The sequence below is a fragment of the Asparagus officinalis genome, chromosome 6 (genome assembly GCF_001876935.1).
Source record: "Asparagus officinalis chromosome 6, Aspof.V1, whole genome shotgun sequence".
Taxonomy (NCBI): Eukaryota; Viridiplantae; Streptophyta; class Magnoliopsida; order Asparagales; family Asparagaceae; genus Asparagus; species Asparagus officinalis.
Genome location: NC_033799.1, coordinates 57,291,667 through 57,313,674, shown reverse-complemented (window position 1 = coordinate 57,313,674; position 22,008 = coordinate 57,291,667). Strand labels below are relative to the sequence as shown.

The 22,008-nt window shown below is 37.4% G+C and overlaps 1 protein-coding gene across 3 annotated transcripts; it reads left to right on the top strand.

Moving 5' to 3' along the window:
* On the top strand, window positions 4,834-14,924 carry LOC109844395 (microtubule-associated protein 70-2-like). Of its 3 annotated transcripts, none has more exons than XM_020413405.1 (11): window positions 4,834-5,157; window positions 5,291-5,376; window positions 5,726-5,791; window positions 5,874-6,044; window positions 7,321-7,491; window positions 7,582-7,737; window positions 7,874-8,020; window positions 8,191-8,262; window positions 8,352-8,885; window positions 9,006-9,193; window positions 14,175-14,324. In XM_020413405.1, exons 1-11 carry the CDS (start codon window positions 4,959-4,961, stop codon window positions 14,188-14,190), a joined length of 1,806 nt encoding a protein of 601 aa, XP_020268994.1. In that variant the 5' UTR covers window positions 4,834-4,958; the 3' UTR covers window positions 14,191-14,324. The 3 variants fall into 3 exon arrangements, with proteins under 3 accessions (XP_020268994.1, XP_020268993.1, XP_020268992.1); XM_020413404.1 differs by lacking the exon at window positions 14,175-14,324 and adding an exon at window positions 9,420-9,582; XM_020413403.1 differs by lacking the exon at window positions 14,175-14,324 and adding an exon at window positions 14,386-14,924 and having other exon boundaries at window positions 4,835-5,157.

Here is a 22,008-nt window from a genome sequence, read left to right as displayed (position 1 = left end):
CCCCACGGAAAGCCAACACGGGGTGATCCCCGGGAGGGCGCCAGACGGCTCGGAAAGCCAAGTCACGAGGCGGGCTCACGAGCACCAAGGTGCTCGGTGGCGCGACGCCACCAAGTATGGCTCGGCGAGCCACCTAAGTGGCGTCGGTGGCCGAGCCACCTTGGGTGGTCGGCCACCTCCGAGCCGCAATATGTGGCTCGGGAGGCGAGTGCCACTCTAGGTGCTCGCCAGTCCGAGCCCCATCTTGGGTGGCTCGGAGGCGCGAGCCGACCTCCTGGTGGTCGCGGCCACCAAGGATGGCTCGCCAGCTGCACCCCGGCCTTGAGCACGAGTGCTCGGTGGCGACCAGCAAGGTGGCCGCCGAGCCACCTGCTTTGGTGGCGTCGGTGGCCGCGCCACCAAAGGTGGCTCGGCTAGTGCCGGCCACCTCTGAGGTGGGCCAGTGCCCGACTGCCGCGGTTTCTCTTTGCGCGGGCACCTGTCTGAAGCCTTAAATAGGCCTAGGAGATGTTCATGTTTCGGGGTCGAATTTCAAGAGCCGAACTTTGCCGATTGGAAAGAGCAAACCTCAGAGTTTGAAGACTTGAAATTGACATAGACAATCTGTCTCGCGCCATCACCGTCAAAAAGGCAGGATCTCGAGAGGAAAGAAAGAACAGATCTGAGATTAACAGGTAATCGATACTCCAGATCTAAGCTTGGTCTTAGATCTCAGAGATCGCGAGGATTATTCCCTTGGTGGATTAATCCTCCCGCTATTATCTTCTGGAATAATACCCGCATAATCGTGTAGATCCGACGATCTAAGATCGCCGCGTGGTCACCGGCAAACAACCCGCGGCGGCAGGCAAAGACCACCCAACGAGCGGCCTGCAAAACCATGACTCGGCGATTTGTTCACAAGCAGAAAGCTTGTAATTTTTACTTTTGTTTCTTCTTTCTTTGATTGAGTTGTAACGATCTATAAAAGACCGATCTTTGTAATCCAAGATGACAATTATCTCATTAATGAAGAAAGCAACAGTTTTCCACGCGAACAACAATAAGCTCAATGTGGGTGTGTGTAACAATAAGGTATCAAATCTAAATTCAATATAAAAACTAGTTTTAAAGAATGATAATCAAAACAAATATGCAAATGTAAAGCTAGATGTGAGTTTAGAAATTCTTCTCTGAAAAAACAAGATGGAGAGATGGATTAAGATGAAACCCAAACAATGTAGATGATCTCCTCCACTTGTGAAATAGTCTTCACAAACCAAACTCTTTTAAAACACACAAAACAAATTTTAAAACACTCGTTAAACTTGTTTAAAACATTCTCATTGTTTACTCTGGTATAGAGGGGTTTGAGGGTTTATATAGGAAGAGAAACCAACAGCAAAAACCCCAATTAAAAGACCAAACAACCCACAGAATCAGAAATCAGATTCTGTACAAATAGAGCTGTTGGGCAATCGGCGGTCGACCATGGAAAACTCACGGTCGACCGCAAGCAACAAAATAGCAAAACTACGGCTCAGGACAACACCCGGTCGACCGCGGCGGTCGACCATGAAAACTTATGAACAGACGATCGACCATCACGGTTGACTGCAAAAGTTTCTGGTGGATCCTGAGGGAAAAACATTGGCGCGGTCGACCGTGGCGGTCGATCGCGAACTGATACATGAAAATACAGGTTTTGAAAGTTGTTTTTTGATTTTAAAACACTGTTTAAAAATATCAAATAAATTCCAAAAATTATGAAACTTTGGAAAATGATTGTAGACATGATAATACACATGCTACAAAAACTGGTTTTTAAAAAGGACCTTCCAAATGTAAAATATCATCATTTTACAAAATAGTCCAAAACATAAAAATGTAAACATATGAGTTTTGATATTTTAGCTTAACCATGTTTTGAAACATTACAAAATAATTTTATAGACTTAAAGAAAGATATAAACTATTGTTATGATGTCTATAAATAATGAATATAGTATTTTCACAATACAATAGAATATGAAACATATGAGTATGTATATGAATATATTTTTGTTTCATATCTATGAAATTAAACCAAACCACCTTATCCATGATAAACATAAAAACAAACATGTAGAATATATTTAATTTTATTTGCCTTGTAAAAACCTTTTGTTGTGCATAAGCCAAACCAAAATGTGTGTGTGTGTATATATATATATATATAAATCATATATATATATATAAATCTATACTATATATATAATATATATATATATATATATATATATATATATAATAAATTATATAATATATCACATCACACACACACACACGACACATAGAATAACCTATAAATGGTGTGTAATATATGAGCTTAAAGTACCAACACACATAATATAACACCTAAACTAAATATTATCCAAGCAATATTGATCTTCAATAAGCTTGAGTTGGTACGCTTGTGGATGAAGCTTGAACTTGAATCTTTAACTCGAATTGCATAGGCTTCACTCCACAATTCCGCCAACCTCCATTTGATATGATCGTGAATGCTCGATTCCATCCATCTTCCAACTCATTATTTGTCTATAATAAATAGAAGTACACAAACACTAGACAAATAACATTAGTGGTAAATTGTTTGTTAAACATCATCAAAACAAAGAGGCCAACATATATATGTTCTCAAAACAAACCCCAAAACACAGAAAAATCCACTAAAAACAACACAATCCCTGAAAATCAGGAAATCTGGAATATAGCCGTTACAGTGCTGTTGATCGACTGATGCACTATTCAATCGACTGATGAGCTAACCGTTGGCTGATTCTAGGAAACCATCAGTCGACTGATGCAAGCCATCGGTCGACTAAAAACACTATTCAGTCGACTGATGGAGATCGGTCGACTGAGCAGAAACTTTTCAGCAATTGCAGAGTAGTTCATCGGTCAACTGACGAACAATGTCGATCGACTAAAAACATGCACAATCTAAAAACAGAATTTGCTGAAAACACTATTCACAACACTATTCAGTCGACTGAAAACAGAGGATATTTGTGCAGATTACCTAACAAAACAAATGCAAACACTCGACACACGATGTTAGGAATTGTTTGTTAATCATCAAAACTAGATTAGATAGTAGACTCAGAAACATAAGACCTAACATAAGATGCCTTGCCCTACTTTTTCCATCAACAAAAAGAATAAAAAAATAAAAAAATAAAAAAATAACCATTATGAAAATATGATTACAAACCTAAAGAATATGTAGGCTAAATATGAGAAAACTTTACTTTTAGATGACCTCTTGTAACTTTTGAACAACACACCCCCACCCCAAAGTCAGAAAGCCCCTTTTAAGTTTGAATTTTTATCATGAAACCAATTTGCTTGTCATCAATCTGTTTACACTCCTAACAAATACGAAGGTGGAAGTAAGAAACTTTCCCAAGTTAATTGAAGTTTACAGTCCCATATTGACATTTTATTTTTAAAATTTTCATCTAGCTGTGTAACTTAGTGAAGGTCTTGTAAATCTTTGCTTTTGATATGGTCCCAAATGGTTTCGTATTTTCCTTTTTCCCATGGTAAATAACTCAATGATTATTATATTACAAAGTCAATGACGAGTAAGGTCATTCCCTTTTATTTGGCCCTTCTACAACATAGAATAAGTCCAACAACCCACGTATTAATTATTTTATCCTTGCATTAAACTCAAACATCTATTCAAAGCACCTTTTTTAAAACTAGACCCATTGTGATATTTGTGATATTTATTTACATAACTTATCCTCGTACATGTACTAGTTTTGGTAATAGCATGAGTATATGATTGCAATGTGGTCAAACAGGAAAATGCTCATCTCCAAATACAACGAAACAATATGGAATCAACCTTCTAATTTGTGCACCAATAAGTTGCTTCCATTCTTTCAATGCTCTGCAGCTAAAACTATACGATATACATAATATTTTAAGTTACTTATAAAATTTTATTTGTTCTTTTCATGAGAATAATGTTTATGCTTAGTATCAAACACAAATTTGATATTTGGTAGTAATATACATGTTTCTCATCTAGTCATTTAGGGGTTGTTTGGATTGATTTTTTAGATAGATAAAAGGGTGGAAAGCTACCAAAAATGTCAGCTTTTTGGCAGCTTTTCCCCAAAATCACCTTTTATAGAAGTGATTTTTGGGAAAAACTGTCAAAAAGCTGACATTTTTGACAGCTTTCCCCTCTTATACCTATTTAAAAAATCAATCTAAACAGCCCCCTTAAAAGGTGTCCATTTTCAAATGATCCTCATTTAATTATAGGTCCATTAAATAAATAGAGTAGAAGTGATCCCATTACTATCAAACACGATGCATAATACCAATCATACCTATTATTCTCTTGCAAAATATATCTATATGATTTCTTCTTGATTTATTACATTATAAACATGTTGTTATTGTTATTATCGATTATGTTAAACTTGTCCGTGGCAAAAGTGTATGGACACGCTCTCCTGTCTCTGCCCACGGCAAACTTTACCTTTGTGACTCCAACGTGATGCGAGTCAATCCCTAGCTGTTCCTTTCAAAAACTGTATTACGTGTCACCATTCCATTAGTTAGTCCCGTCTATGGTGTTTTGTCTTAAACACTCGATTACAACCCGACACCTCGAGTTGAAATCGGGATGCTCTCACCCCTCAATAATCCCAAATCCGACCAATTGCTTGCTACATGGCGCTCCCAAAACGCCCGGTCTCTTCACCTTCCGGTGGTAAGCATACCGCTTTCTCTCTACTCACTTTCTCTTACCTCTCTCTAAATTATAAAACAAAAATCATTATAAAACGCTGCTCTTTTTCCACTTACTGTTTTTTGGCTCTCGAGATTTGAAGTGAAGAGAACGCGAAGGCGAAACAAAGAGATAGAAGTTGAAAAATTTTAGGGTTTCGTTTTCTCTTAAATCGAGATCTGAGATGTCAGATCCGTTACTTGACAGCGGCGATGGGCTGACGGCGGCGGAGTCAGCGCCGTCGTCGAAGGGGGAAGGGAAGTCGAGCTCGAGGAGAAGACTCGCGATCCGAAAGAGTTTGGATGCGGATGAGTTCATTAATTTGCTGCATGGTTCGGATCCAGTTAAGGTCGAGCTCAATCGATTGGAGAATGAAGTTCGAGGTCAGAATGCGATTTGATCTGAGCCTGTTTTCTTGCGTGTCAGAATATTTTTTTAAAGGGAGAAAATGGTTTATTTGAGCGATTTGGCTTTGGGTTTGATTTTTTATTTTCGATTTTTTTTTGAATTTTTCAGACAAGGATCGGGAGTTGGGGGAGGCGCAAGCGGAGATTAAGGCGCTGAGATTGAGCGAGCGCGCCAGAGAGAAAGCTTGTGAAGAGGTAAATTTTTTTTTCGAGAATTGAATGTAGAATGCAGTGATTCTCTGAGATATATTTTTTAAATTTATGAGGATTAACATCTCATTTACTTAAAGTGTCTTATCTTTCAGTAGATGCCCTTATGATTTGAGTTTGACCAGCGCTCTTGATACTTTATAGTTTTAAGATGGGGGCCAGTCAGATCTATGTGAATTCTTTCTTTTTGCTTTTTCCCCCTTTTCTTGAAACAAGCTTTACTCTGATTTATAGATATATATGTATGATATCTAAATCCATTATGGAATTTACTGATGGGATATGTTCATTCAGCCTTGTTTATTGAATGGTGATTATGACCCTTTGATTTCAGCTTAATGAAGAATTGGAGAAGTTGGATGAGAAGCTCAAATTAACTGAAGCCCTACTAGAACACAGAGTATGTCTCAGACTTCCTTGTTGCCTGGTTGTTTACCTCTTTTGCATCAGTGACTGATAGTATTGATGCTACTTGATTGCAGAATCTGGAAATTAAGAAGATTAATGATGAAAAGAAAGCAGCCATGGCTGCTCAGTTTGCTGCAGAAGCTACACTTAGAAGAGTCCATGCAGCTCAAAAGGATGATGACATGCCCCCAATAGAGGCCATTCTTGCACCGCTTGAGGCAGAATTAAAGCTTGCTCGTCAGGAGGTAAATTGTTCTTGCATCCATTTGCTTCTTGCCTCCACACTTTCATGAAATCAAAGTGTTTCTCATTGGAACTATATCCAACTAAGTTAAATAGCTGATATATATGTTAATGTTGAAAATAATGATAATATACTATGTGATTCTTGGCCTTTCCATAACAGGGTAATGCATAATGTAGGTTACATGTTTAGTTATCTTTTACTTCAAAAGATATAAAAATAACATAATAATTTTAACAAATAGGAATATGATTTCCCATTATAAAATATCTTTTAACAGAATAACAAGCTATACTAATTTACTATCAAGTACCACAATAACATCTATTGTAATAGCGTAGCGTTACTACATGTGTGAGTTATATCAAATGTTACATTATGTTCTAACTTGAAAGTTTGTTACGTTACATATAACACAAGTAACTAATTTTGTTTCCACACTAATATGTGTGTGCTCGCACATGTACATGCGGGGGAGAGGGGGTATTACATAAATATCTTGTGAGTAGCTTCAAGGAGTTTCCAGTATTCTGCTTAATCCTGCCTAGTTCACTTCTTTAAAGCGTTATTGTAGTTTAAATGTTCACATATAATGTTTGGTAGTATTTATTATTGGTACTTTCCAATCAGTTTCTAAATGCAAATGAACTGCGTTTTGAGGCATTTCTCAAGGTACACATCATTTTGCCCTTTTGCATGAGGCCTGTGTTTCATTAACCAAATAAAGATGAGATCTCTGTAGCTAATTGGAAATATATAGTTGGTTGAAGAGCATATTGTTAGAGGGAACAGTAAAAATGCCAAATTAATTAAACTTGTAAACATTGCTAGATTAAAGATTGCCTTCAAGTACATCTACTTATTTGTTTTCCTTTTTTCTTTTCCTCTCAATTTGAGAATAGTTAAAGATTCTTAAGATGAAAATGATGAAAACTATGCCTTAAGACTCTAAGCTTTATGCCTTTCCTTCATAAAGGATTTTTATGATTCACCTCGTGCCTTCTTTTTGAACATTGTTTCATATGCTGAATAAATTTTGTTACTCTTGCTAAGATCCTTTCTTGCTCAAATATTCCATGAACTTTTTTTTTTTGTAATATACTGAATGTTTACGGTCACTGCAAGTAAAGAGTTTCTGTCTCAAGGAGCAAACAAGGATCTCTTTGAGACTTGCGTTGAGTTACTGAGTAGCATAGAACAAGAATAAAGCAGTGTTATTTTTGTAAAGGTCTGTTTCTTCAAACTTAAGGTTCACTGCCACTATGCTATGACTGCAGATCACAAAGCTGCAGGACGACAATAGGGCTTTGGACCGCCTTACCAAATCGAAGGAAGCAGCATTACTGGAAGCTGAAAGGACTATCCAAATCGCTCTGGCGAAAGCTTCGATGGTGGATGATTTGCAAAACAAAAACCAGGAGTTAATGAAACAGATTGAGATCTGTCAGGTAACTACAAGGAAATTTCTCTATTCATGATCACAGAAAGATTGTAATTGTAGGACCAATAGTATGATCTAAATTTACCTTCTCGTCTAGGAAGAAAACAAGATCCTAGACAAAATGCATCGTCAGAAGGTTGCGGAGGTTGAAAAGCTCAGCCAGACTGTGAGAGAGCTTGAAGAAGCTGTTCTTGCTGGTGGTGCCGCTGCAAATGCTGTGAGAGACTACCAGAGGAAAGTTCAAGAGATGAATGTAACGTATCTTTGTTTAGTAAAAGACTCAGAAAATATCTTGAATCTATCATTTCCATCTTTTTTATGAGAACTCATCATTCTAACTAAATTCTCTTTCTAACTTGATCATTGATTCTTTAAATGCACATATTTAGGAAGAGAGAAAAACTCTTGACCGAGAACTAGCCCGTGCAAAGGTTTCAGCTAACAGAGTCGCAGTTGTAGTGGCAAATGAATGGAAAGATGCTAATGACAAAGTAATGCCTGTTAAACAGTGGCTTGAAGAGCGGAGATTCATGCAGGTAGGTTTTAATGCCACAACAGATTATTATCCATAAGTTTTCATGGTATGCCAGGCTCTATGCTGCTCTGGCCGGTTTTTTCTTGTTACACCTTTCTCTTCAAGGTTGTAGATTTAATCCATAGTAAGAGTGGGACTCATACTAACTTCTCTCTTAATACATTGGTATAGGGAGAAATGCAACAACTACGAGATAAACTTGCTGTTGCGGAACGTACTGCAAGATCGGAGGCCCAGTTAAAGGTAAAGTAGACTGCAAAAACTCATCAATGCTTCACTCTATTTGAAATAAAAGGAAAGAAAATTCTATGTGTACATATTTGGCATCTCAGGATAAATTTCAGTTACGACTTAAAGTCCTTGAAGATGGCCTGAGGATGTCTTCAAGTGGTTCAAATCGCTCCACTATAGATGCGAAGAGTATGAGTAATGGTTCTTCTCGTCGCCAGTCACTTGGAGGAGCTGAGAATATATCAAAATTATCTCCAAATGGCTTTCTACCCAGGAGATCACCATCATTTCAAATTAGATCATCACTTTCTAATAGTACTAGTACTGTACTGAAACATGCGAAAGGGACATCAAAATCATTTGATGGTGGAACTAGGTCACTTGATCGGGGTAAGATCCTTGTAAATGGGGCCGCCCATTCACTCAACAGATCTATTGATGGCACCAGAGACAATGAGATACCCAGTGATTGGAAGGAAAATTCAGATGAAAAACCATCTGAGTCGACTAATGCAGACACTGAAGATACTGTTTCTGGAATGTTGTATGACATGTTGCAAAAGGAGGTAATAACCCTAAGGAAAGCATGCCATGAGAAAGACCAAAGCCTGAAAGACAAGGACGATGCAATCGAGGTAAATTCTGTTTTGGAAGTTGTAATCTCAAGGCTGTTGCTTTTATCTGCTGGCCTCTCCCCCCAACCCTGTCCCATCCTTCCCAATTCCCATACATTACATTTCCCCTTTGTTGTACAGATGTTAGCAAAGAAAGTGGATACTCTAACTAAAGCAATGGAAGTGGAGGCCAAGAAAATGAGAAGAGAAGTAGCTGCTATGGAGAAAGAGGTAGCTGCTATGCGAGTGGAGAAGGACCAAGACAACAGAACTAAACGACTCGGCAGTTCCAGGGTTCCTGGAAATGCTTCTCAGCTACTTCCTGGGAGGTAGGTTTAAAAAGCAAACCTTTCAGTGATAGTAATCATCGTAATAGGAAAATTAGTGTGTAATCAATTGCATAACATTTTCAGATTTCTGTTTTGATTTATTAATTTGCATGTCTTTGTTGATGCTACAGCTGCTAGATTGAGATTTTTTTATTTCTTCCATGACATATTAACTGGGTGATTGTTGATTTTGTATCTCATCATACTATTGTGTCCATGACTATAGAGTTGTCTTCGGGAGCAGCTCTAAGTCTTGATGATGCTGAAGACTGAGTATCAGAACTTATGAATATATGGTCACCTATATTCGTTACACAGTTTATCTTGTAACTGAAAGAAAAACAAGGATTGAACTTTAGCTGATGAATTTTGGATTATGGTTCTGGGCATTTGGCATTGGTATTCACATTTTAATCTCTGCTAATTTATTTGGGTTTGTATTTTGTTTATACATATCCTTAAAGAAAAAGATTAAGAGAATAGTGTCCTCTCTGAAGACATCCTTTTATCTCAATACAAAATCAATGATAACCGTGGAAGCCATTGTCGATAACAACAATAAGTCAGGGTACAACTATTTTGGGATTGTTTCCTTCTAGACTGCAAATGCATTAAAGCTTCAATAATACCAAGCTGAACACCCTTCAAATCAAGTCTGAAATTCAACTTGTGTTTTCCTTGCCAACTTTTAATTATGGACCAAATGAGGGGAAATCCTGTATAGGGATATTTAAGGGGGTTTTCTTTCTGCGAGATTTACACAGAAATTAATTTACAAACAGTTACGCAGGGCTTTTCAATATGTGATTTTCAAAACTTCATCGAGGTCTCTCACACACACACCCTGAAAACCAAAAATTAACAAGGTACTATACAAACTGTAAGTTCTTTGCATACCCTTCTGGGGTAACTTTGGCAATTAGTTTGTCCTAATTCATGTCAGTTGCAAGATATTCATGCAAAGCTCTTCTTGTAAGATTCACTTGATATAATGTACCTATATAGTACGGTAACAAGGATAATGCGTTTTTTGTTCATTATTTATTTGTAAAAAGGATTGTTATTGCTTTACTGTGTATTATTGGTAGGTGCTAGGTTGAAAAATTCTAGTAGGATAATTGGATTATGGCCATTAGGCTAATCCATCTGGATCCACATAGACTCTGAAGTAATAACTTCATTTGAGTTATGTGGCTCAACATACTAGTCATTTCTAATTTTTGGACTAAATGACACCTCATACCAATTTAGCTAAACCAAAACCGCACTTGACACTGAATGAGTATGAGACATTGCTTATAAGTCTCTACCTTGGCTCAAATCAGTTGAGCCTAACTCAGGCCTAACACATCAATTTAGTGGATAATACATCATTTAGTGTATAGCACATCAATTTAGTGGATAATAAAGATGATATCTCAAGCAGTGTTCTAAAAAACGGCCTGGGCGGCCGCCTAGGCGCCCGCCTAGGCGGAGGCGGTGCTCAGGGCGTGCAGAAATGCCCTGAGCGGCCACGTTTAGGCGCTGGAAGCGCCTAGGCGGCCGCCCAAGGCTAAGCGGGCCGCCTCACAATTTAAATAGAAAAAAACGAAAATCCAAACCCAAAACCCGTAACCCAAACCCAAAACCCAAAACCCAAAATACAAACAAAGAAAAAATAACCCTAATCTAACTCTCCTGACGCCGCCAGAACCTCAGAGCTCTCGTCTTCGTCCTGGGCGTCCGATCTCGTCTTCGTCCTGGGCTTCCGATTCGTCTTCGTCCTTCGCTTCCGATCTTGGCTTCGTCCTTCGCTTCCGATCTCGTCTTCGAGCTCAACTTCCGACCTCGTTCTCATCTCGTTGCCAGTCAGCTTCATCTCTATAAGTAAAGGACTAAACTTATTATCTCTATCACTATCATATGCTTATATTATATTAAGTTTAATTGTTTAAGTTTAAACTGTAAATCTCAGAATTTTGAAAGAGAAAGTAAATATGTAATCATGGGGCTGTTTAATTGTTTAAGTTTAATTTTAAGTTCATTTTAAGTTTATAAGTAATTCTTGTTGTTCAAGGTTGTTCAAAGTTTAATTGTTCAAAGATTACATTTGTCCAAAGATTACAACTGCATTTGTTCAAACTTCAAAGATTACATTTGTCCAACAGGACTGTATTTGTTCAAAGATTACAACTGCATTTGTTCAAAGATTACAAGTTTACAATTGTACATGGATCACCGCATTCACCTTGTAGTGATAGTTGCAGCAATAACGAATGAAGTTGCTGTTTTTGAGCGCCTAGCGTTTAATGTAACATTGATCTCAAGTAACACTTTATAGACAAATCAAATTACAACAGGAAATTGTGACGTCTCCATCCAAGTAAACCTTAATACGTATTGTATCAAACAACATTTGTGCGTAACGTTGACCTCAAACTAGTAAGGTATAAAGCAAGCATCCATTGAACCATAAACTCTAATATCAATTTATTTTGTGAAAAGCCCAAGAACAAACTCTAAAGAACCTATTTATCAGTTCAAACATGGACAGCTTTTAATCATGATCTTCCCAACGTCAGGCCACATGACACTTTTTTGTTACGTCAAATCCCAAAAAAGGAAAACAAAATGGTCAGGCACAAACACAAAATTATTGAGAAGTGTAAGAAGAACAAACATACAGAAATAATGTGGTTTGGCCTTCAGCATATATCCTCAAGATGAGTACAATATTACTAATCAAATTGCGAGTGTACACAAGGCAAGGGAACACTCTTAACTCTAATTACAAATACACATCCCAATCCTCGGGTAGGAAATATCTCTGAAAGAAAACTCCAAATTTGTCACTTGTCACTAAACAAAGGCAGTATAAAGAGAGAGAGTTGGTTTATGTATAGATACATCAAACCTAATTATGGAATAGTTAAGATTTCTTATTCTTTTCTTCTCTTTTTTACTTATTTCTGTTCTCTCTGAATAAGGATCTAGCTACAATCAGAGAACCAAACAACTCCAATTAGAGAATCAAATAGAAGGGCGTCAAGTATGGCACACAACAGTCAAGTTCTGACCAGAACATATAATTGGAAGAGTCTTTGTCAATATTAATTGGATTATTTAAAATAACAGTCTGCTGCACAAGAACAATGACACCCTTCTTATTAATGTCCTAGTTCTACAATAAGAAGTTTTTCCAATTGATGTGCTTCATCCATTCATAAATTTTTTTATGTTAGCTTGGTATTACTTTGATTGTAACAATAAATGAAGTCAACTCTTATGTTTTAATTTGAGCCTTTCAAATAAACCTCTCAACCAAAATATCTTCCTTTATATCTTAGTAACTTTATATATATTCCATATTCATGATAGGCAATGCAATTGTCATATGTAAACTAGCTTTCCAACACGCGCTTAAAGAGAGCCTGAAACTGATCTTTCAAGATCTCCCGGAATCAATGTCATCAACACGAATGAACAAATAAATGGAAAAAAAATCATTTTGCAAGCTTTCTGAAATACATACAGCTGTTAGTACATCCAATATTGACTACAAAAAGAAAAAGTTAAGACTTGGAAGATTGTTGAGACCATATAAATACTTCTTTCAACAGTCAAAGACATTCGTCATGGCCTTCAATTTCAAAACCCTTTGGTTAATGCATATATATCTCTTCATCTAATTCGACATAAAGTAAGCCAATTTTTGTATCAAAATTTTCTAAATCCAAATCATGCATAGAAATCAAACCCATAAAGACGAAAGTAGATATAACCTTCACAATAAAAGGAAATTACATTATTAAAAACTAACTACTTTTACTTAGTTGCACCCTTATACAACCATCTCATGTATCGAGCATCTTCCAAAATTTGTGACTTGTTATTTCTTTTTGAACTCATCAGCAGCTGAGTGTCTTATTTCTACGGGTGTATTTATGAGCTCCTATTTTCCGGTTTATGGAAAGATTCAATTATTCATCCTATTTCATCCATAGCAACAGATACTATATGTTAACCAACAACGGAGAAGCAGTTATAAATGAGCAACAATCTAGCAGTTAAACTGAATCTTTCCCAAAATAAGAAGGGCAACAGAAGTATATGAAGAAACTATGACAAATTCTAGCTAGAAATTGCCCTGTAAATCACTGAAAGCACGAATAAAGAAATATAACCAATATATTACCAGGTCAACCTTCTTCTTATAAGTTTAATCCTCTTTTGTTCCAATTTCCATGATAAAAATGGTCAATGAGATCAAGGCTTAGCAATTTGTATAGCACATGGTCTAATGCTTCACAGGTATGCAATTCATAAATCTAGTAATTACATTGTATCTATCTCGTAATAGTTGATTAGGTTCTCTAAAGAAGTTTCTGACAAGAACCTTGTAGATTGAGTTTTACAAATCCTGTTACAGAGACCCACTTAAGATATTATCCTGGCCGTGCGTAGGTTTAATTTCAATCAACATGCATGGTGGGTTGATTACTGCCATGAACCAACCCCTGTCCAAAACCATTCTGGAAATTACAAGGTTGATCCAATCTTCCATCGCATAGAGAGAACACTGGCTTTGCATGGACCAGATCTATCTTCATGGATCAATCTTCCATTGCATAGATAGAACACTGGTTTTGCATTGATCAAATCTATCTTCATAGGCAGCAAGAAATAAATATGTGTACTTGGAGGATCCAAATGAATTATACAATAGAGATGTCAATTTCTCAACAGCAAGTCAGTATCCTGTAACCTGTTTCTTTGTGTGATCTGGAAAGATCATTATAGGGCCTGTCAGGACATGATTTCAGCTAATAAATTGTATCCTCACAGGGTTTTATATCTTAAAAGAAACTTGCAGAAGCCTATAAGGTAGTAAAATTCCTGAATAATTTGGCAGATTGACACTTTCTTTAAGTCCAATGCATTAACAATTTGAACTATTAATAACTTGAAACTTTGGGACATTATGCTCTGCTCTTCTTGGCAGCAAGCATCATCTTTGAGGTCAAAGGTGGATCAAGAATTCAGTTTCACGTTTGTAGAGTGCTTTCATGATACTTTGTCCGTTATGTTCAAGTTGTGTGACAAAGTGCCAGCAGATTTGTGAAGATGGAGCATATCTTTTTTGCTTTAAATATGCGTATAGCAGCTATATATCATTTGATCATAAATTGAAAACTGTTGTGACGCATACACAGGACTGTGGCGAGAAGTGCGTCGATGCGCAACATGTAATGAGAAGCTAAGTGCAACATGTAATGAGAAGCTAAGTGAAGCAGTAATGAGTTACAAGATAGGCTTTGGTGTCTTTTGTCAATTTTCTTTTCTTCCCTCTTTTTTCCTACTCATTGATTTATAAAATTATAACTGCCGGCAAGCCTGTGATAAGCGTGAATATTTTAGGAAGCAAATTTGAACAGATGTCGGTCTAGATGTTACATTGCTGACGCTGCTATAATAAGCGGTGGTGGAAGTGATGCTGAAGTTTGCTAACACTCGAGTCCTTATCCTTCTGATAAGAACTTCCTGCTTTGTTCTATAGATTGGTGGGTCTTTCTCTCTTCTTCCATTTGTAATTTTCAGTTGTGTGATGGATTCTTTTCATTCCCAGGTTGTGAATATTATTGTAATTGCACATGAGCACTCACTTGAGTTGAGTTGTGTTGTGTTGTGTTGCTGTTGACTTCAGTTTGTGTCTTCGTAATGGTGAATCTGAAGGCAGTTGGTGTTTTATATAGGGGTAATTGCGGATATACCCTGTGGTATCACTGTTTGAACATAGTACCTCTCTAGTTTTATCGTTGCAGATAGATTCCCTAAATGGAATTGTTTGAATGCTTGGAACTCGGGGATCTATTTGTCAAAAAACAATTATCTTTCTATAAAGGTACACATGTCACAATGGTCTATTTGCAACAGTAAACTAGAGGTTTAGTAAATTCAAAACAGCGATACCGCAGGGGTTTGTCTGCAATTAGTTATATCCTTTTATATCTATCAATATGGTTTGTTTTTTCGTCCCTTTGCATCATACGTTTGCCGAATAATGGCTTGCTTCTGAGATGAATTTATGAATATTACTGATTTTACATGGAACAGTCAATCTCAATTGGCAAGTTGATCCAGCTAGCTATACCCGTTATGATTGTAAAAGATCATAAAGTGGGTCCAGGTTTCATGTTCAGATGAGTGAAAATGTCTATGTTTTTGTTACTCGGAGCTTAAATTCGTGACATTCTGAGCCTTGTGACTCCCTGCTGCATATAAAAGCAAGGGTTACCACAGTTGTTGCATATTAAGTGTCAAATATCTTTTCGTGCGCTGTGAATACAGTTGTTGCATAGTGAGACTAAATGGGCTCTAAAAAGAAAGTCCAATCTACCGTAATAGATTTACTTTTTTTGTTAAGATCACATTGATCATCTCTTAAGAGCGTTATGAGGTTGCAATGGGCTTGCAAACATAAATTGTTGATTTTGTTATGAGGTTGCAATGGGCTTGCGAACATAAATTGTTGATTTTCTACAAAACGGTGAAAACATAGGAAAAGATCAGGAAAAATGGAGCTGATATACATTCAGGTGTTCTCCGGTGACCGCGAGCTTTGGCACGGTAGACCGACAACGTGCATGACTTAGTACAGATTCTGGATTTTTGGCCGGTCGACCGCGACGATTTTGGTGGTCGAGCGCCAGACGCTGTAATTGAATTTTGGGTTCTGTCGTTCTGTCCGATCGACCGCGGCGTCAAGTGTGGTCGACCGCGATTCGGGTTTGGACCTGATTTTGTTTTCCTGTTTGGTTGGGTTTGCTGTTTGATATAAATTCAAGCACACGTTTTAGGGTTTCTTTGGAGCAGTATTGGGGATATTTGGAGCAGAGAAAATGGATCTTTCTAGAGCTATTGGTTAGGGTTATTGTTTGAGAGATTGAGAGATTTGTTGGTTTGTTTTGAGTGATTTGTAATCTCAGTTTGTACTCTCCTTCTGTATTAGTGAAAACTCATCTCCTTCTAGTCACGTGGACGTAGACAACTTGCCGAACCACGTAAAATTAGTTGTTTGTGTTTGTGCCGTTATTTTGCATCGTTTGGCTTTCTCTCTCGGTGTTTGGTTTGGTTCCTCGAAACATAATGATTGGTGGCTTCCGCGCACAACAAGTGGTATCAGAGCTTGGGCTACGCTTGGGCTAGTTGGAGGAGTAGATCACTTTGGAAGTTCGTCTAGGGTTTCAGTTGGTGATAAATGTGTGATTTTTACTATTGTGGATTTTGTCTACCATCATGTGGGGGTGAGATCTTTTGGAGGCCCTTGTTAGGGTTTCAGTTGGAGGTAAAAATATCTCTTTTTCAGTTTGGATTTATTCTTCGTTTGTTCTGCATTGGTTTGTTAGTGCTTTGATAAAGATGACCGAGAAAGAAGGAGTTGTGGATGGTACTTCTGACGTAAATACCGTCCAAAGTTTGAATATTCACTCTATGAAGATAGATGTAGAGAAATTTAACGACACTAATAATTTTGGTATTTGGAGATGCGAAGTCTTTGATGCGCTCAACACGTAAAATTTGGAGGATACATTGGAGTTCGACGGGAAACCGGACGACATTGAGAAAAAGGTTTGGAAGAAGATGAATCGAACAGCGTGTGGTGTGATTAGGTTTTCTTTAACACAAGATTTGAAATATGATATGGTCAATGAGACTTTTGCAAAGAAGATTTGGGAGATTCTAGAGAGCAAATATTTCACAAAGAGTGTGAAAAATCACTTGCATTTGAAGAGGAGGCTTTATCGCTTCCAATTGAAGAAAGGAACCTCCATTGGTGATCACATGAACCATTACACGAAGCTTCTTACGGATTTGGCGAATGTAGATGTGATGATTGAAGATGAGGACAAGGCATATTATTGTTGAGTTCCTTACCCGACGAGGAATATGAGACCTTCATCCTTATTCTTATTAATGGGAAAGCATCTCTTTCATATAGTGAGATCACCACTGCACTTGTGAATTATCAGCTTCGGAAGAAGGATAATGAGACTTGAATTGAGCCAGTAGTGGGAGCATTGGTCGCAAGAGCAAAGAGTCCAAACCGAGGTAGGAGATCACAGTCTAGAGGGGCCCATCCTGTAGTTGGTAGGAATCGGTGTGCTTTTTGTAAAGAGGATGGACATTGAAAAGCCGAATGCCCAAAGCTGGTTGATCGAGTCGGGAAGAATAAGGGGAAAGCTACTCAAGCTTTAGAGGTGAATATTGTCAAGGCTAGTGGCAACAATTCATATTCGGATTCTTCGGACTATTCATGCCCTGCACACCGTCAGTTTGTGTTACTGACTCTACAAGTGGATGTTAGATTCGGGTGCTTCTTATCATATTTATCCTAGGAGGGATTGATTATCAAGCTTTTAGGAGTTGGAAAGAGGGGATGTCGTGCTCATGTGTAATGATCATGAATGCCCTATTGATGGTATTGGTACCGTTCATATTAGGATGTGTGACGGAGTGATTCGGGAGTTGGATGAAGTGAGGTTCGTTCCATAGTTGAGGAAGAACATCATTTCACTTGGAGTTTTGGTGACAACAGGCTATCGTGTGACCTTAGAGGATACATCTTTGAAGGTCACATTTTGGTCCATGATTGTGATGAAGGACGTCAGGAGGAAGAATTTATATTATTTGATTGGGAGCATGGTGATTGGTAGAGAGCTGACGACTTCTTTGGATTTGGCTAGGCTGTGATGTTTGTTGAGACTGGGTTATTCGGTTATTGGTGTCGTGCATGGATTGTTGAGGAGTGTTTTGACCTGCAGATTGAAGTTCTGTGAGCACATTGGTATGAGCAAGGAGACCGAGGTGGATTTTGGCACTTCTATTCACCAAGCGAAGGGTCTTCTAGGTGGTGTTCATTCAGGCATTTGGGGGCCTTCCAAAGAGACATCATTGGGAGGTAATAGATATTTGGTTTCTTGTGTTGGTGACTATTCTAGGCATTTGCGGGTTGCAACCAAGTCCCGTTGGTGTAAGGTCCTAGTAGTCAACAATAGGTGGAAGAAGTGTATTGGCAGAAAGGTAATACATTGTTCTGATTTTGGTAGGGGTTCTTTTCTGCATTTGTGTCGAGTTCACGATAGTTTGAGATATTTTATTGGAGAGGAAACACTGGGGATACGTGATGAGATGACAGTTTTGATAGGTCGTTCATTGCTAGAGGAGGATCGGCGGTTGATGTCGAGCATTGGTTTTAGTGTTGGAGCTTTGACATATTGGTATCATGTTATTCATAGGTTACCGACTGCTGTGTTTAGAAATTTTGGATCCAGTGGAGCTGCTTCAGATATTGGGTTGCTTCGGATGTTTGGTTGCCCAACATATGGTCACATCAAGGATGTGAGATTTGATCTGAGTACACATTTGGGATTCAGAGGCTCGTTTGGTTATCAGCTGAGGGCCTCTGATTTTGTTCTGAGCAGGTATGTCATATTTGACTCTTGGCAGGTGGAGAGTGTTGATCAGATCGTTGGGATATCGCAGCAGGTAGAGGGTGATGCTACTTCACGTTGGGTGAAGATTACTCCACATACTCCAGATCATACTGCATCATTTGAGATTCCAGCTGAGGTGACACTGTTTGGGGATCATATCGATGTGGATGCTGATGATGAGTTCGTTGATTCGAGTGCAGCTGGTGAACATAGTTCGAATTTTGATATGACCGTTGATTCATTTCATATGGAGGTGTTTGGATCGTTTCACTTTGGGGTCATTGGAAGAGCTATCGGTTGCAGATTTGTTGGTGATGTTAGAGAGGGGTTGAGAACTCTTCTAGTTGACTGAGGGCCTACGGAGGTCATTTGGGTAATTACGTGAAGGCTTGATTCCTTGGGTAAGAGGGTACGTAGGTAGTCATTTTATGATGCAGCTGAATTGGTAAGTTGATACCGATATTTGAAGATTGTTCGCAATCTCATTTTGGTTCCCGACTTGTTGTGGATTGAGTATGTTGTTGTGGATTTGTTTCACCTCGTACTGGACGCAACAAGTGGGACATTTGGTTTGGTTAGTATCAGCTCAGTTTTTGGAAAACTTCATCGAGGTGGAGAATTATAGAAACAGTGAAAACATTAGAGAAAATCAGGAAAAATGGAGCTGATAGACATTCAGGTGCTATCTGGTCGACCGCGAGCTTTAGCACGATCGACCGGCAACATGCACGACTTAGTACAGATTTTGGATTTTTGGCCGGTCGACCGCGATGATTTCGGTCGTCGACCGCCAGACACTGTAATTAAATTTTGGGTTCTGTCGTTTTGTCCAATCGACCACGGCGTCAAGTGCGGTCGACCACGATTCGGGTTTGGGCCTGATTTTGTTTTCCTGTTTGGTTTGGTTTTGCTGTTTGATATAAATTCAAATACATGTTTTAGGGTTTCTTTGGAGCAGTATTGAGGATATTTGGAGCACAAAAAATAGATCTTTTTGGAGTTATTGGTTAGGGTTATTGGTTGGGAGATTGAGAGCTTTGTTGGTAAGATTAGTTGGTTTGTTTTGAGTGATTTGTAATCTCAGTTTGTACTCTCCTTCTCTATTAGTGAAAACTCATCCCCTTCTTGCCCCGTGGACGTAGTCAACTTGCCGAACCACGTAAAATTGGTTGTTTGTGATGTTATTTTGCATCGTTTGGCTTTCTCTCTCAGCATTTGGTTTGGTTCCTCGAAGCATAGCGATTGGTGGCTTCCACGTACAACAGATTTCTATTAATTTAAATACTTGATTTACAACTTTTAATGTTGTTACACCCTGAAATAATAGAAATACAAGTTACGCAACAAAAACGATTCATAAGCAAGACAAGTTTCATGCATGTGTTAAGCCTGACACTTCATATCACACAGTTTTTCTCAAAATATATGAACTTGTTGATGATAAAAGTTCAAAGCAAACTATATATATAATAATCAGTACTTACAACACACAAACTCACGGTCATAAGTATTTTACATAAGAAAAACAAGTTGTTTAGCTATACGCAAAGCAAAAGGGAAGCTCCCTCTGTAATACCTCCTAGAAAGATCCTAGAAAAACTTTCTTATACTGGTAAACTGAATACATTATCATGAATACTTGAATAAAAATTTTGCAATTGAGAAACACTGAGAAAATGGAATATAAAATTTTGTGTAAAGAAAGAAATCACCATATTTTCTAATTCATAGTCAAATGTTAAAATCTTAAATATCGATGAGTTGTTCATATGGTTGTCAGAATCCCCTCAAAGGTCGCACTAAGGTTACAAATATTACAGTCCAATAACATGAGAACGCAAAAAAACACAACATTTAACATATAATTCCCAAGAATATAATGTACCAACACTGTCATAGGACGCTAGCCACATTACAAATGCCTAAAAGTGCCGCTTCATAAAGGGCTAAAATAGACACGTAAAAGTGCTTCACTATATGACTGACATAAACACATCATTTCTTAGTGTAGTTTTAAAGGTTTTAAAAACATCATTGATTTAAAAAACACATCACTTGTCAAAATCAATTGATTCAAAAACACGTCATTTGTTAAACTTGCTTATTATCAAAAACAACACTTGTCAAATTACTTGATTTCGAAAATACATATTTTGTCACATTACCTTATTTCGAAAACACTTATACCAAAAATACTATTCGTATAAACTTGTTCACTTGTCAAAGTCACAACCGCTTCCAAATCAAGTGAACGAGTGTAAATTTCATTATCACAATTACATAGTTTAAAAAATTCACTTTTATTAATTTTTATGTCAAATACCAAATCACAAAAAAAATCTTTTGAACCCACCAAACTGTTTAAACACATTTAAATTATTTCATTCTTCAATAGCTTTCTAATAAAGCAATATTCACAATTATTTGAGTCAGCATGAAAACCAAAATCGCTTATCATGTTTTACATAAAATCTAATTTATTTTTAACATCTCATATAAAATCAAAATCATATTGTGGGTTAGCTCACAATAGAATAGATCAAATCACATTTCATTATATATTACATGACAAATAAAGAATAATTATTTTTTGTGCACAAAATCAATCAATTATAATTCTCATGCAATTATATATATAAAGATACTATTGAGAAATGAACTCACCTCTAACTTATTGGAGTCTTTTAAATCTCCAAAATTTGATCCGCTCGATATTCACAAGATCCTATAGTATATAAAATTATAAGGTTAAAGCCCCACTAATATAAACTTATACTAATTACTTCATAATCTAGGTCCAAATAAGATAGAATATGATCAAATAGTAATCAAGGCTCATAAATAGGGTTCACATAGGCTTATTACTAATTTTATCAATTTATCACAAATTTATTGCACTTTTCTAATGAATTTGGACCTATTAATAATTCATAGTGCCTACAGGGAGCTGCAGATAGTTAACCAAGCCTAAAAGTAGTTTTATATCATTCAGTATGGTCCTGATTGCAAACTAAGGAAATACCAAGGTCTTATAAGTAATTTATCCTTGCATATTTACAACTAGGTCCTCTCTATTGGGTCTGGTTACTCTTTATGAACCTTAGGGGAGTTTACTAATTTTCCCCGGTGTAGGCGTCAAAAATTACCTATACGTTCCCGTATGCAGCTCGAGATGAAGAGAAGATAATAAACATCATTATCCGAGTTAAGGAAGATTATTTAATACCGACAAGCGATTGAAGTGAGTTGACGAAGCATACGAATCAACAGAACGACAGAATAACGAAAAGACGATTCGATCGGGAATTACGTTTTACCCACGAAAAACAAAGCATCACTCAT

Bases quoted from the DNA above. Each gene is read 5' to 3' on its own strand.
- LOC109844395 (XM_020413403.1), top strand. From the start codon at position 4,959: ATGTCAGATCCGTTACTTGACAGCGGCGATGGGCTGACGGCGGCGGAG. The intron at 5,377-5,725 runs GTAAATTTTTTT...CTTTGATTTCAG, and splicing joins GAGAGAAAGCTTGTGAAGAG to CTTAATGAAGAATTGGAGAA. The intron at 7,738-7,873 runs GTAACGTATCTT...GCACATATTTAG, and splicing joins GGAAAGTTCAAGAGATGAAT to GAAGAGAGAAAAACTCTTGA.